Genomic DNA, 13,263 nt, shown 5'->3' on the forward strand with positions numbered 1-13,263 from the left:
CAAAACTTCAAACTGGTAATAGCAAGTTTTGATGAGGATGTTAAACAAAAGAAACTCCTGCACTGATAATGGAAGTATTAATAGGTGCAATTATTTTGGGAAATTGCTGTCACCTATAATCAGTTTTACACTGGAGGGGTGACTGCTTTTGACCTTCTTATGACATACGTTTTTCTAAAAAGTAATAGCAAAAAATGAAAAGAATGAAAGAAAATATCTTCCTTTATTATTCTTTCAAAGATGTAGCCATGGGAGAGAAAAATTCTGGAAAACAAACCCTACCCTGAGGGCAAAGAGGAACAAAAAGTACACTTGTTCTCCAAACAGAATGCCAAAATCTAAGAATAAATCCTCAAACAGTAAAAATCATCATTTCATTACTTATTTGGAATTGAGAGGGATGCTCAAACTAATAGGAATACTTCAATCCATTTTTAAGTACAGTGAGCAAAATCTGGCACTTGTAGAGGGCATTCGGCTACAGCAGGGGCAGATCTGCAGTGCAAGAAAACTCAGCGCAGAGAGCACCATAATCAGTTTGTGGGTGTTGCAAAACTGCTCTCAAAAGAAGCCTCCCAGGTACCCCATAAACTCAGAAGAAGCCTCCCAGCTCCTCCATAACCCAACTGCTTCACTATCTTGCAAAAGGACAAACCAAAGAAAATACCTAATAAAGTGCTTTTACTTTAAGCCTATACAAGGTCTAAAATCTCACCTCTTATTTTCTTACAGAAGTAAACGGCGGATGTGAGAATAATGGCAAAGTCATTCGAAAATGCTTCTAACCGATCTAAATAAATACGAAGAAAAGCAAAACACTAGGTATGGTATGTAAAAAAATATATAAACCATTTATTTACATTTTATTTACTTTCAAAGGATGAAGAAGCTGAAAAATATTTGTGAAAGTAGTCTCATTTTACTTAATTTATAATTTTTTCACAAAAACAACAAATATTTAACTTACAATTACAAGTCTCAAGAGACCCAAAGAATCTATCCAGTTCAATCTTCCATCTTTAGCTGAAACTGAAATTGTAGATAGTTGAAAATCTACTCACAGATAAATGTTAACTATTATATACAAGAATCAACTTCAGTAAAATTTGTCCATAGCATCTAACAAATCTGCAACAAAAAGACAATCACCACAATACAGGACGTTCAGAGTCTTTTACGCAAAACTGAAAAATGGAATTTACACAGGAGAAATCACAACTGGCTACTAAGTCAATAGCATCACAGTTTACAGAACCCAGTGTCTTTCTTATTTAAGTACTTATTAGACTATTCTTAAGACTTGGATTTAAAACAAAGACATCAGTAACTAGGATACATACATAACTGTTTTATAAACACATGAGAAACAACAAACAAAAACATTTTTTAAAAATATTTTATACCTTTAGATTTTTTTAACAATTCAAACTGTTAACTCAATTTATTACTGATCTGTACAACTTTAAATATCACAGTCTTACAAAAATACTGACAATGGCTCAATATTTTAAAAAGTGAGATCGTCTGTATCTATGTTACAGTAGTCCGTATTTTATGCTTTTTTTTCTTCTACCACTATTCACTCAAAGCAACAATCATCACAGAAGTCTCTAAACTCTGTCGCCATACAAGCCTCACATCCGAAAACTCCGAGTTCTTTGAAATGGCTGGAAAGGGTTTTTCAGTGCCCATGTGAACAGCTGTGGTTTGGGTTTGGGTTTTTCAGCAAACAGAAGTGCTTCACTTCCTGGGGTAGGAAATCGTTCTTGGTAGACTTCAGGATACGATTTCTGAAACTAAGAGATCCAACAAAAGTCAAAAAGACATTTAAGAGTCAAGAAAATGGGGGAGGGGGTTGTGCTAAATTTTGTTTGTTTCTTTCTTTCTTTGTTTATAGTAGTAGAGATTGAATTAAAGGCCTTGCACTAAGCTACAGTCCCAGCCCAGTTTTGATTTTTTAGTTTGAGATAGGATTCTGCTAAGCTACTAAACTACCCATGTTGAGCTTGAACTTGTGATCCTCAGCTCCCAAGGTGCTAGGATTGCAGGTATACAGTGTAACACAACACCCAGGTAGGTCAGTCAAATTTTAATATAAGAGTTGATAATCCCATACTTCCGTCTTTGATTATTCTTGCCAAAACATTTGATTCCAATGTCTACAGATCCAATTTATCTTTCATTTAATCTAACGTTTAAGTAAAGTCCTTTTAAAAATCATATTTCTTAAAATTATCCCTGATGCTAACTATATTCACAAGTAACTCTGATGTAAAACATGTTCTATATAGTTAAAGAAAACTTTGAACCAAATATGTTTTATCATCCCCCTGATTCTCCAAATCAGTCTTGCTAACTTCTGCCCAAATAGAAGAGAGAATGCTCTGATATATTGTTTTATAGAAAGCTAAGGAGGCAATATATTCTTCCTTTGAACTTTACCAATGAACTCTTTCCCAAAATTATTGAAAGAAAAACATGAAGTCTAGAACATTAGTGCTATATGTATAATCCTATGTATGCCTAAATCATGGGACACAAAAATTTAAGAATACCTGAGGACAAGAGACCAATTTGACACTAGCTATCCAGCACCAATGGTTTTTAAACTCTAGACTCTTTTTATATTTTATGAATTCAATCTAATTTAACTTTTTTAAAAATCAAAAGCAATCTGCCCTCACTGCTTGCTTCTTTGAAGGAATTGCTCTGCTGATTTACTTCATGTTACATATTAAAATGAAGTACAAATATTAGAGAGTGGCTCTATAACAAGGGCTTGATGATGACAAAAAAACGACACTGGAAGATGGAGATCTTGGAAACTGCCCAGAATTATGTAAATCAAAGCTTCTGGAATATAGGGACTGAATAGTACACTTTCTAAACTTCTGCGTCTCAGAATTTAAAAACTATATGGAATGTATTAAAATAGAAAATAAAAAGAAGATATAACATAAGAACAATAGAGAGGAGGGTAAATGATTTATGAAGAATTTTTTTATTACCTGCTTCAATTTTTTCTTCTTTTCTTTATTAGAGAGTTTGGTATCTGTTATAACTTCCTCCAACAAGGCCGCCAGAGCCTCCTGAGAGCCATGTGTTCTTTGGTATTCAAATTCCTCAGGACTAATTTGACGGCAAAATGAAGGGGCAGATAAAGTGATATCCATATCAGCTCCTGGGTATTTTATCTGTGAATGAAGGACAAACATTGTTTTAGATCGAATATGCTGTGTCTCCTAGTCAGAACAGCATTCCTCAATTTGACGGTAAAAGCTATATTGAAAAGCAAAAGAGTTTCCACAATCTCTAAGGAATACCATGTCAAACTAGTTTTAAATATGATATTTCTATCTTCTTAACCAAGATAAGCCAACAAACAAAAAATTGTATGCCTCTTTAAAGATCTGAAATATACACATAAACTTATTGGTATAGAAAAATAAAGTTCAAAACAGGTACAGTGTTGAATCTTATAATATGAATCACACATCTGCAGAGTCTGATTCTCCCTCCTCGGCAGGGACAGACACAGGCTCAGGTCTATGTGCACAGTTACGCACAGGTACCCCTGTGATACGTGTTCCTAGTGAGAATCAAGGGAAAAGAAAAAATAACGGTGTGCCAAACTGCACTGGTAAAAAGCAAGAGGTGGAAGAAGAAAGAAACAGGAAACGAAGGTCTGTGAATAAAATAACATTCCTTAAAAATACTTCATTTCAATCTGAGGATGGTAGCACATGCCTGGAATCTCAGAATTGGGAGGCTGAGGAAGAAGGGCTGAGAATTGAGGCCAGACCAGATTACATGTCAAATAAAAATTACTTAATTTCAGAGTCCAGCATTTTTCTCAAAAACACAGCGCCTTATTGCGCTACAGTGGGTAAAATTCCCTCTTCTGCACTTCCTACTTTGGTTTAAGATCCCTCATCACAGGAGCTACAGGTAAAAAATAATTCTGCTGTCAAGAGAGGAGATTACATGAAGCACATTCTATGCTCAATGTCATTCTCATCAGATCAATTAAAGATGATTTAAAGAGAGACAGATCCGAATCACAGGGAAAGAGGCCTACTGGCACCTTCTTTTGTCTTGAAGAAAGGCATCAAAAACTGAAAAGGGCCTAGATAAAGAGTGAGGTCTAGGTAGGGTACAACAGCCAGAAGCTAGCCAAAAGCTAGGGGCATGAGAAAAACACCAGACACACGGATTTGAAGGGCATAGGAACAGGGTTGCAGACAAAGTCATTAGAAAGCTAGACTCAAAAAATATTGCCTACTTCACAAATTACCCCAGGGTCAGCTCTGAAAGTGCCCCCAAACCATTTTTGCGGTAATCCATGTGACGTCACATTTTCAGACAAGCACCATTCAGCTGTGATACCGTGTGGGGCTCAGGAGCCTCATCACAAGAATACATATCTTTAGGCTCTGAGAGCTAAAATGAACAATTGCTCAGCTATTCTTCTGAGTATTTCTAAAAGAGAAAAGGTAATGGGACAATTGAGAAGTTACCAATTTTATTCAGTGCGCACTGCAGTGCCTCTTCACACATCATGTTCATCTGCAGTTAAATTAATCATTCTGGCTCAGCCTCCTAGTCCTCAAGTGATAGCAAAGGGCTCACAGGGTCCTGCCGCAGCACTGCACACCCGAGCGGTGTGCGCGACTGCACAAACCTAACAGACAGCAACACTGCTGAAATGATTCTTCATGAAAACCCAATGGAAAGTTTCTTTTCAATTTTACTTTTTTTGTGTGTCTTTTTGAGACAAGGTCTCACTACGCAGTTCAGGCTGGCCTTGATTCACTTTTGTAGCCCAGGCTAGTCTCAAACTCACAACGATCCTCCTGCCTCAGCCTCCCGAGTGCTGGGATTACAGGGGTGAGCCACCATGCCCAGCTTCAATTTTACTTTTCAAAAGTTTGGCTCAGAAAAAAATCAGGGGGAAAACTATTAAAATAAAGTGTAAGGCTGAGATATGAGTATATTTTAATAATTTTCAAAGTAGGAAAAGGTGAAAGGAAATGAATATCCACTTTCTTATAAAACTGACCCAAATGTAAAGTGAAACAATCAGATTAAAAGAAAGTTTGGCAATATACCATCCATACTTCAATGTCAACCAGAGGGTATCACTCGGATAAGTTGTGCTATGCCTCTATTACGGAATACTATGTTGTCACTAATGACATTAATGATACAAAAATATTAGCAATGGCAGCATCTACTTTATGTATACTAAGCCATCTGAACTCCTTGATGATCCTATGGAGTAACTCTGCTATAATTCCCATTTTGCAGAGGAGGAAAGTTTGGGGCAGATGTTGAAGCAGAGTGGCATTGTATAACATGCCTAAGGTCAAACAGCTAATAAAGGGCATACCATAAATGCAAACACCTTTTAGCTACATGGTCTCTGCTCTTATCAATGTCATGTCAACCAGGAATATTTGAAGATGTGGGAAATTTTTTTCACGTATGGTTAAACAAGAGAAGTTGCAAGAAACAGAGGAGGGGAGAGAAAAGGAGGAAGGGAAAAGGAAAGAAGGGAAAGAGGAGGGAAAGAAAAAAATTCTTAATGAATGGATGATAATACTATGAACATTTTGATGTAACTCAGATATTGAAGCGTGTATAGTCTACATTTTATGAATTCCATCAATTTACTAGATTGGTAGTCACATAGCACTGATCAACATAACAAAGTATTCATTCCATAAGATTTTCTATGATTACAGCACACACCTGTAGTTCTGTGTGCCAACAGCTGTTACATGCACTTGGTACATAATTAACCCGATCCTCATAACAGAAAGTCCCCCAAAGCCTAGTAAGCTTACATAACTTTACACTGTCAATTTACGGGACTGATAATATCTCTTCCATTACCTGGACTCTTCGTAGGTGAGCCACACGCTCTTCTATAGAAGTCTGCAAGGCCAGAGGAACTTTCAGAATTTCCTGGCAATTGTCCATCAAAAATGTCACTAACCTAGCAGCTAATAACTCATCCAAGTCTACTTCATCCTTGGAACACAAGATGCAATGGGAAAATGTCTGAACCATCTAAAAAAAGGCAAAGAGGTAAATACAGATTAAGTTGGGTTTCTTTGTTTTAGTTTGTTTTTTCCCCCTTCTGAACTGGATCCAATCTAATTTGTAAAAAGTAAAAGTCAATAGTCAGCGAGAAATGGCCTAAATTGCAGGGTGCATATCTTCCCAGGTAACTGGTAATCTTAGATAGACTGATGGTCTCAAGACCCGTAAGAAGGAAATGTCTACCTCTTGGTTAAGATACGTAATAGAAAGATGTTTTTCTTAGGAACTTATTAACTTCCGTTTTTACGTAAGAGGGAATTTAAACACATACACACCAATCCTGAAAATCTATCACCAGGACTTGGGTCATGCTATACTCCTACCCCCACCTCTATGGCAGTATTGGGGATGGAGCTCAGAGGCTTCACATGAATCTATATCCCCAGCCTTGATGTGTTTGTTGTTGTTCTTGTTGCTGTTTTGGATTTTGTGTGTGTGTGTGTGTGTGTGTGTGTGTGGTGTTTTTTGTTTGTTTGTTTTTAAGACAGAGTCTTGTAAGCTGCTTAGGCTTGGCTCTTGCCTCAGCTCCTAGGATGCTACAATTACAGGAGAGCAACACCACACACCTTCATGGAGCACTGTTACATTTAATTTACTTTACAGATATTTGGTCATATAATATCCTAATTTCATTATTATTTTTTTTAAACCTGGTAACAGTCTACGTGTCTCAACTGTTACATCTTTTCCTAGTTAACCATTTTCTGCAGGATTTGGGATATATATTTCACAAGCATCTTTAAACAAAGCATTGGACTTTACAAGAAGTGCATTAAGTGACTGGGTTCCCTTTACAGTAACCAGAAATATGGAATATATAATTAACATAATTTCCATAGAATTCATATTAACCAAGCCATTCTTTATATATCCTCTAGACAGACTTCTTTCTCTTTTTTCAAATTTTATTGCTGACAATCTAACTTCAAAAATTGCAAGCATGAAATCATGTAATTTTGCTTAATAAGACATACTACCTTTTAGTTCTAAAATATCCCCTACAGTCACATAGGCTCAGAAGTGGACTCTCTGAAAGGTGAAGTCGTGGGGGCTGTATGCTCATCTATGGAACTGTCAGCCCATCAAGTACCTGGCTGAAAGACCATCAGGAAATGGGACCAGATGGAGGAGGTAGGCCGCTGGGGTGTGGCACTGGCAGACATATCTCTTACTCAGATGCTCCCCTCTCTCTCTGAGTCCAGTTGCCATGGATTGAGCAGCTTTCTTCTGCTAAGTCCTTCTGTCACGCCATGCCACAGGGCCATGGTGTCAGGTATGCTGTCACAGCGCCAGGAAGGCTGACTAACACAACTGAATTCTATCAGCACACTGCAAATACTTTCATCTTCACTCACACTTACACATACAAAGAGACAGACAGGCAGAGAATTTTATGTGTAAAAACCATGAATCTTAAGGGATCTGTGAATAACCTGAAGTTGTAATCAGACACTTGCACACGTATGCCCATGGGAAACAGGTGCGATTTTTTTTTCAACTGCTCAAAAGGCGCATTAGCTCCACGCCCATGCACACCCAAAAGAGGTAAAAATCACTCCTCTGAGCATGAAGTGTTCCCCAGATCTCAGTAAGGGTTCTCCAAGGCTCAGCCAGGGGACCCCCTAGTTGTGCCAGTGGTTTATGAGGGCATGGAAAAGACACAGATTCACCGAAGCACCTATTTTGCTCCAAGGCTTTTTTCTGAGGAAAATAAAGAGATTTAGCATGTAAATTCTAAACATAAATTATTTCAAAACACATGCAGATTAAAAGTAGAATCTAACAGGACTTACTCCTGGCTAGTAAGGGGAAATGGAGAAAGGAGAGCTGCTGATCAAAGGATAGAAAGTGCATCTCACCACAAAACTAGATGTGGTAGTGGACATGTTGCTTAGCTTGATTTAATCTTTAGACAATGAATTCCAAAACATCACACTGTATCCCCTAAAGCATACAACAGTTTGTCAACGAAAACAATAATAAAAAATATAAGTCAGTATGAATAAAATCATATGCTGATATCACAAAGTACAATTCAAAAATTGTCAGGTGTTTTTAATCAAACCCACAAAATATCATATTTCAATGAACTTAGACCACACCAAGAGATGCATGTCCTCTCTCCACCCTAGTTGTCTAATCCAATTGTGTATTTTACTTCTTCCCTTTTTAAACCATTGTATACACTGCATCTCTTCTTGCTGGCTATAAAATCTTTACAATGCTTTCTGTGTGGAGTGGAAAAGACTTTGTTCTTGATAGATCACTTTCCTTTCTGTTCACTCTTCATTCTATTGTTATTGACAGTAGTGATGAGCCTACAAAGTGCTAAGGCAGGAGGCAACAGGTATTTTCACACTCACAGTCATTCTTACCCCCTCTTTCGTTTCCATTATGTTCTTTAAGACCTTGAGGCCAGAAGCATATTACTAGTCCAGCTGGAGAGCTGGATGTAACTCTTCACGCCAGCCTGTCTTGCCCCTTCCTCTGATCCATAAACAAGTACACTTGACTCAGTTGACTTTCATTCGAAAAATTCAGGTCACAGTAGATGTTTACAATCAACCTACCAGAGTCCGAGTGCCAAAACCATCGCACAGTGGTGGCATTTCTTTATTTAAGCAGATCCTTGCCATCATTCTCATTAGGAGCTGTAACTTTCTCCTATTCTCAGGAGGCAGAAGGAGGCAACAAATCTGAAATGCTTCAACTGCCATTGTCTCTTTCTGTAACAAACCTGATTCAAAAAAGAAGTTTCATCTTTTAACACCTATAGTCTACCAGACTGTATGTTCATATTTTTAGGAAACGCATATTCCCAAAACAATGTACAACATTTTCACATATTCAACTATACCTTGCCAGTTGACTATACATCCACAAATGCAACCACTTGACCCTCCCAGACACTATACAGATAGAATTAAATATTCAAGGCACTTTCCCACACACCTCGTCCTCAACAGTCACACTGTTAAGGTCCAAGGTCACAGGAGCAAGAACATGGTCCACCAAGGCTGCCCTGCAGGCTTGTGGGTACTCTTTCTCCATGACCAGCAGGTTCACCAGCTCACATGAATCTCACAGATTAAATAAAACAATGAGGCGAATGCTCCCAAAGTGGCTTTGCTTCTTTCTGATAACACTGCACAAATAATGCTTTCTCCGTATTCACTGTTTTGCAGTTAAATGTAATACAATTCAAACATTCATCCCCCATTCATATGCCAATAATCCTCACTTTAAATTTGATTTTGTTAAAAACTTGGGCTATTTAGAGCCAGGGATGGTGGCTCACACCCTGGAATCCCTCTAGGAGACTGAGCGAGGAGGTTCACAAGTTTGAGCCCAGCCTGGGCAAATCAGTGAGACCTTGCTCAAAGATAAAGAAAGGACTGGGAATGTAATACAGTGGGAGGGCCCTAGGTTTAATATCCAGTACTTCAAAAAAAAAAAAAAATGGTATTTTAAAACTGACTTCTTTTAAACCATATTTGTCCTTGAATACTCAAACCTAAGGCCTTTAATAAAGGGCTTCTTCTTTACTATTTCAGGTTCCCATTAGTCTTTGACCTTAAGTTGAAAACCATCTTCCAGTGAGTGAATATGTGCTGCCATCTGTGATGTCAATCCTGGAAACTGTGACAGGTCTTAGAAATGCAGAGATATACCTGGTGTCTTCCTGTTAAGAGCCACAAAAAGAAAAGTCCCTAAACCAGTAAGTGACAAAATGTGAGAGACCACCATAGAGACCTCTAGGGACATGTTACAGAATCTGAAGTCATTCAGTACCACTGCAGCACAGGCTGTAACAGCAATAGCTTAGTAGAAGTGAACTTAGAAAAGTCAGCAGATTGAGAGGCTAAAGCAGAAGGACTTTAAGTTCAAGCTCTGCCTGGGCAACTTAGTGACTTAGTTCCCCTGTCTCTAAAAACGGAGGAGGCCAGGAACTCAGCTAAGTATAAAGGTCCTGGGATCAATCCCCCATACCACCAAAAAAATTTTTGAAAGGTCAACATACAAGAAGGCTTGCAGGATTTTGAATGCCAGACTAAACAGCTTTGGCTTAATCCCTAAAACGATAGATACAAACTGATTGTATATGGAAGGGAAAGGGGAGCAAGGGGGAGAGTTTGTTTTGAGTGTTTGTTTGCAGTGCTGAGGATCAAACCTGGTGTTTCTAGAGCCTTGGGCATGTGAGGCAAATGCTGTCCCGCTGTGCTCTATCCCCAACCCAAGAGCTTCAAGCAAAGGTTCTGATTCTAGATGTGCATAGATGCCCCTGCTGATCATTATCATTATCAACCTTCAATTCTATGTAATCAAATCCAAGGGGAGAAATAAGGCCTCTATGTTTTAATTCAGTCATTCATTTACCCCACAAGTGTTATTAAAATATATATATATGTATATATATATCTCCCCAGGAACTATTTTAGGAAATAACGTACAGTAAAAGTAAATCAGGATCTTTGTCTGGATCCCAAGTTTGTTCTCCATAGATGATAAAATAGCAAAGGTAGAAACATGACAGCAGGTGGAAAGATACCGGAGGAAAAGTAAAGTGGGAACAGAGCTGGGAGGTAAAGGGATACATTAAAAACAATTCCATCATTTCAGAAAAGACCCCTCTAAAAAGGTGATTCACAAGCAGAGCCCAGAAGGAATGGGCGTTGGTCAGGGAAATGTGGAAGAAATGCACCAGGGGAGGAGACAGCAATGACAAAACAGGTGACATGAGCCTATGCTCAGAGTATCTGAGGGCAGAATTAGGCCAGTGTGAAAGAAAAGAACCAGCCAGAGATATGGGGAGAGACCAAGAGCTAGACCATGCAAATCCACACAGATACCACGAAAGACTTCAGGTTTTACCGTAAGTTAAATTCCCCTTCTATTTTTAAGCTGCCTGGTTTTTCCTTAACACCTTCTATCTTATTAGTCTGCAAATTCTTTCCTTTTTCCAAGTTATAAACACATTTGGAGAGTCAGATTTCATCTTATTGTATTTCTTGTACATACAATATATTGCTATATGAATGAGATGGCAAGCTAAGATTCCTAGTAGGATACAAGACATAAACTCAAATCCTATTCATCAACAGAGTATTACATGGCTATTAAAAGCAATAACTTCTGAAGTTATGAAATAATAATTACAGTACAATCTTAAGGAAATAATTGCAGTAATAAATTATAAATATACTGTTCACAAAAACTTTAGGATAATATATTTTAACAAATTTTAATTTTATATTGAAAAGGAATATATAAAAAAGAAGAGAGTTGTAAAATAATCAACCATTTTTTATTTATGAACTTATTTCATGGAATACTATTAGATAAATATATAAAAATTACAACTATAATTTAATTTTTTTAATACTAAATTCTACATGTCAAATTGCTTCCATGGAAAAAGTCAAATGTGGAGTATGCCATGATTTCAGACTTTATGAACATTAAATGAGAAGGCACAAGGAAACCTACCTCTGGAATATATCTATATAAAGTCACCTACTAGGTGAGGAAAGGTCATACTAGACTTACAAACACCCCAATAATGCATAGTGGTCTTCCTGTGCTATGGAGACTCCCTTTTCCTCTTTTCCACTAATCTCACCCAAGGACCTCTATAATTCTTCCCAACTGCCAATCTTCCCACTTCCTGTGAGAAAAAAAGCCAGGCTAATAATCCCTTTCTCCCAGACTATGTCCCTGTCTCTGGCAATGAAGGAACAGACAGTAATCTAAGATGGAAGAAAGTCTCTGTTGCCCAATATTGGATAATGGGGGTAGGGAGAACGGACTGGTTACCTCCCAAAACTAAAACAGCAGCAGATAAAGATGAGATTCAAGACACCCTCATCTTACCAGAGTGGGGAAAAAACTGCTTAGGTCTTCTGGTTTGTATCTAGATGTCTCCCCCCAAAGCCTCAAATGCTACAGGCAAGGCTTTTCAGAGGTGGCTGGATCTAAGGTGTATGAACATGGATTAAGGGTATTTGATAACTGAATCGGTTTAGCATAGTTTTGGGTGTGGATAATGGGCAGGCCCACCCTGGGTGTGGTGTGGCCTAGATGGAATTTAAAGGAAGATTTGCTGTTGCTGCAGCTGCTGCTTGCTGCCTCTCCCTAATCCTGCCATGGACTCTTTCTCCTCTGCAGTGCTGCCTGCCATGTTGCCTTTCCCTGGAGTCAGCCAACTATGGACTGAAACCTCTACAAACTATGATTCTGTCTTGGTCACTTTTTTCTCATTGCTGAGACAAAATACCTGACACCCAAAATCTAGGAAGGAAAGGTTTACTTAGCTCACTGTTTGTGGAGGTCTCAGTCTACAGTCAGCTGGCTCCAAAGCAGGGTGGCATGGTACTGGGGCACCACTTCAAGGCAGCAGAAGACAGCAAAATAGTAAGAGCAAAAAGGGTGGGGGAAGAACAAGCCTCTTTTTCTCCCCTATATTATATACAGGCAACCACCCCCCACCCTTGTTTCCAAGGCTAGTGTGGCACTCATAAAATCTCCTTGCCCTCTTCTTGCTAAGGATGAGGATGTTTACAAAGTAAGGATCCTGGCTCCCTGCTGAGTCTCTTAAACTTCTACACTTCTCAAGTTGATACAATGTACCAACCATAACAGATACAAACTAAATCCATCCTCCTTGACTTTGCATCAAGTATTTTATCTCAGCATTGAGAAAAAGACAGGTCTATAACACTATTGGCTCTGAACCATAGTTAAGCTGCATAATACATTAAGTAGGATTCATAAATTGATATTAGGATATAATCACCCTTTATAGCATTGATTCTTGGACAAGCAGAAAGACAAGAATACTGTTCAGAGGTATCAACTTAGAAAAGGTTTAGGATAAAGCATACTATCTTGACATAATTCATCAGTCAAATGTGAAAAACAATTTCTGTCTTCATCCCAAAAAAATTGAAATTATACTTCTACTGCCTTTATCTGCTCAATTTTTTTTTCCTCATCTTACTACAGAATTCACATGTTATCTACCTTGGTCTCCCCTCCATCCCACTGGAATGTAAGCACCACAAGGAGAGATAAAACTTTATCAGCTTTGTTTATATACCTCCCACCCAGTGGCTAGAAGAGCACACAGCACATCATAGGCCCCAATGAAATATTTTGTAA

At 38.2% G+C, this 13,263-nt stretch overlaps 1 protein-coding gene across 1 annotated transcript in view; it reads right to left on the reverse strand.

Moving 5' to 3' along the window:
- Positions 1-825: 825 nt before the first annotated feature.
- The window catches only part of Depdc1b (DEP domain containing 1B), a 75,484-nt gene continuing 63,046 nt past the window's right edge, over positions 826-13,263 (reverse strand). Inside the window, exons 8-11 of the mRNA XM_003470214.4 lie at positions 8,676-8,842; positions 5,896-6,072; positions 3,009-3,194; positions 826-1,796 (exon numbers count right to left, since the gene is read on the reverse strand). Of these exons, the coding sequence (XP_003470262.1) occupies positions 1,635-1,796; positions 3,009-3,194; positions 5,896-6,072; positions 8,676-8,842 (692 nt within the window). The 3' untranslated portion in view covers positions 826-1,634. The remainder of the gene's footprint in view (positions 1,797-3,008; positions 3,195-5,895; positions 6,073-8,675; positions 8,843-13,263) is intronic.

This window comes from Cavia porcellus, unplaced genomic scaffold (assembly GCF_034190915.1).
Source record: "Cavia porcellus strain 051 isolate PalLab524CR breed Dunkin Hartley unplaced genomic scaffold, mCavPor4.1 scaffold_11, whole genome shotgun sequence".
NCBI lineage: Eukaryota > Metazoa > Chordata > Mammalia > Rodentia > Caviidae > Cavia > Cavia porcellus.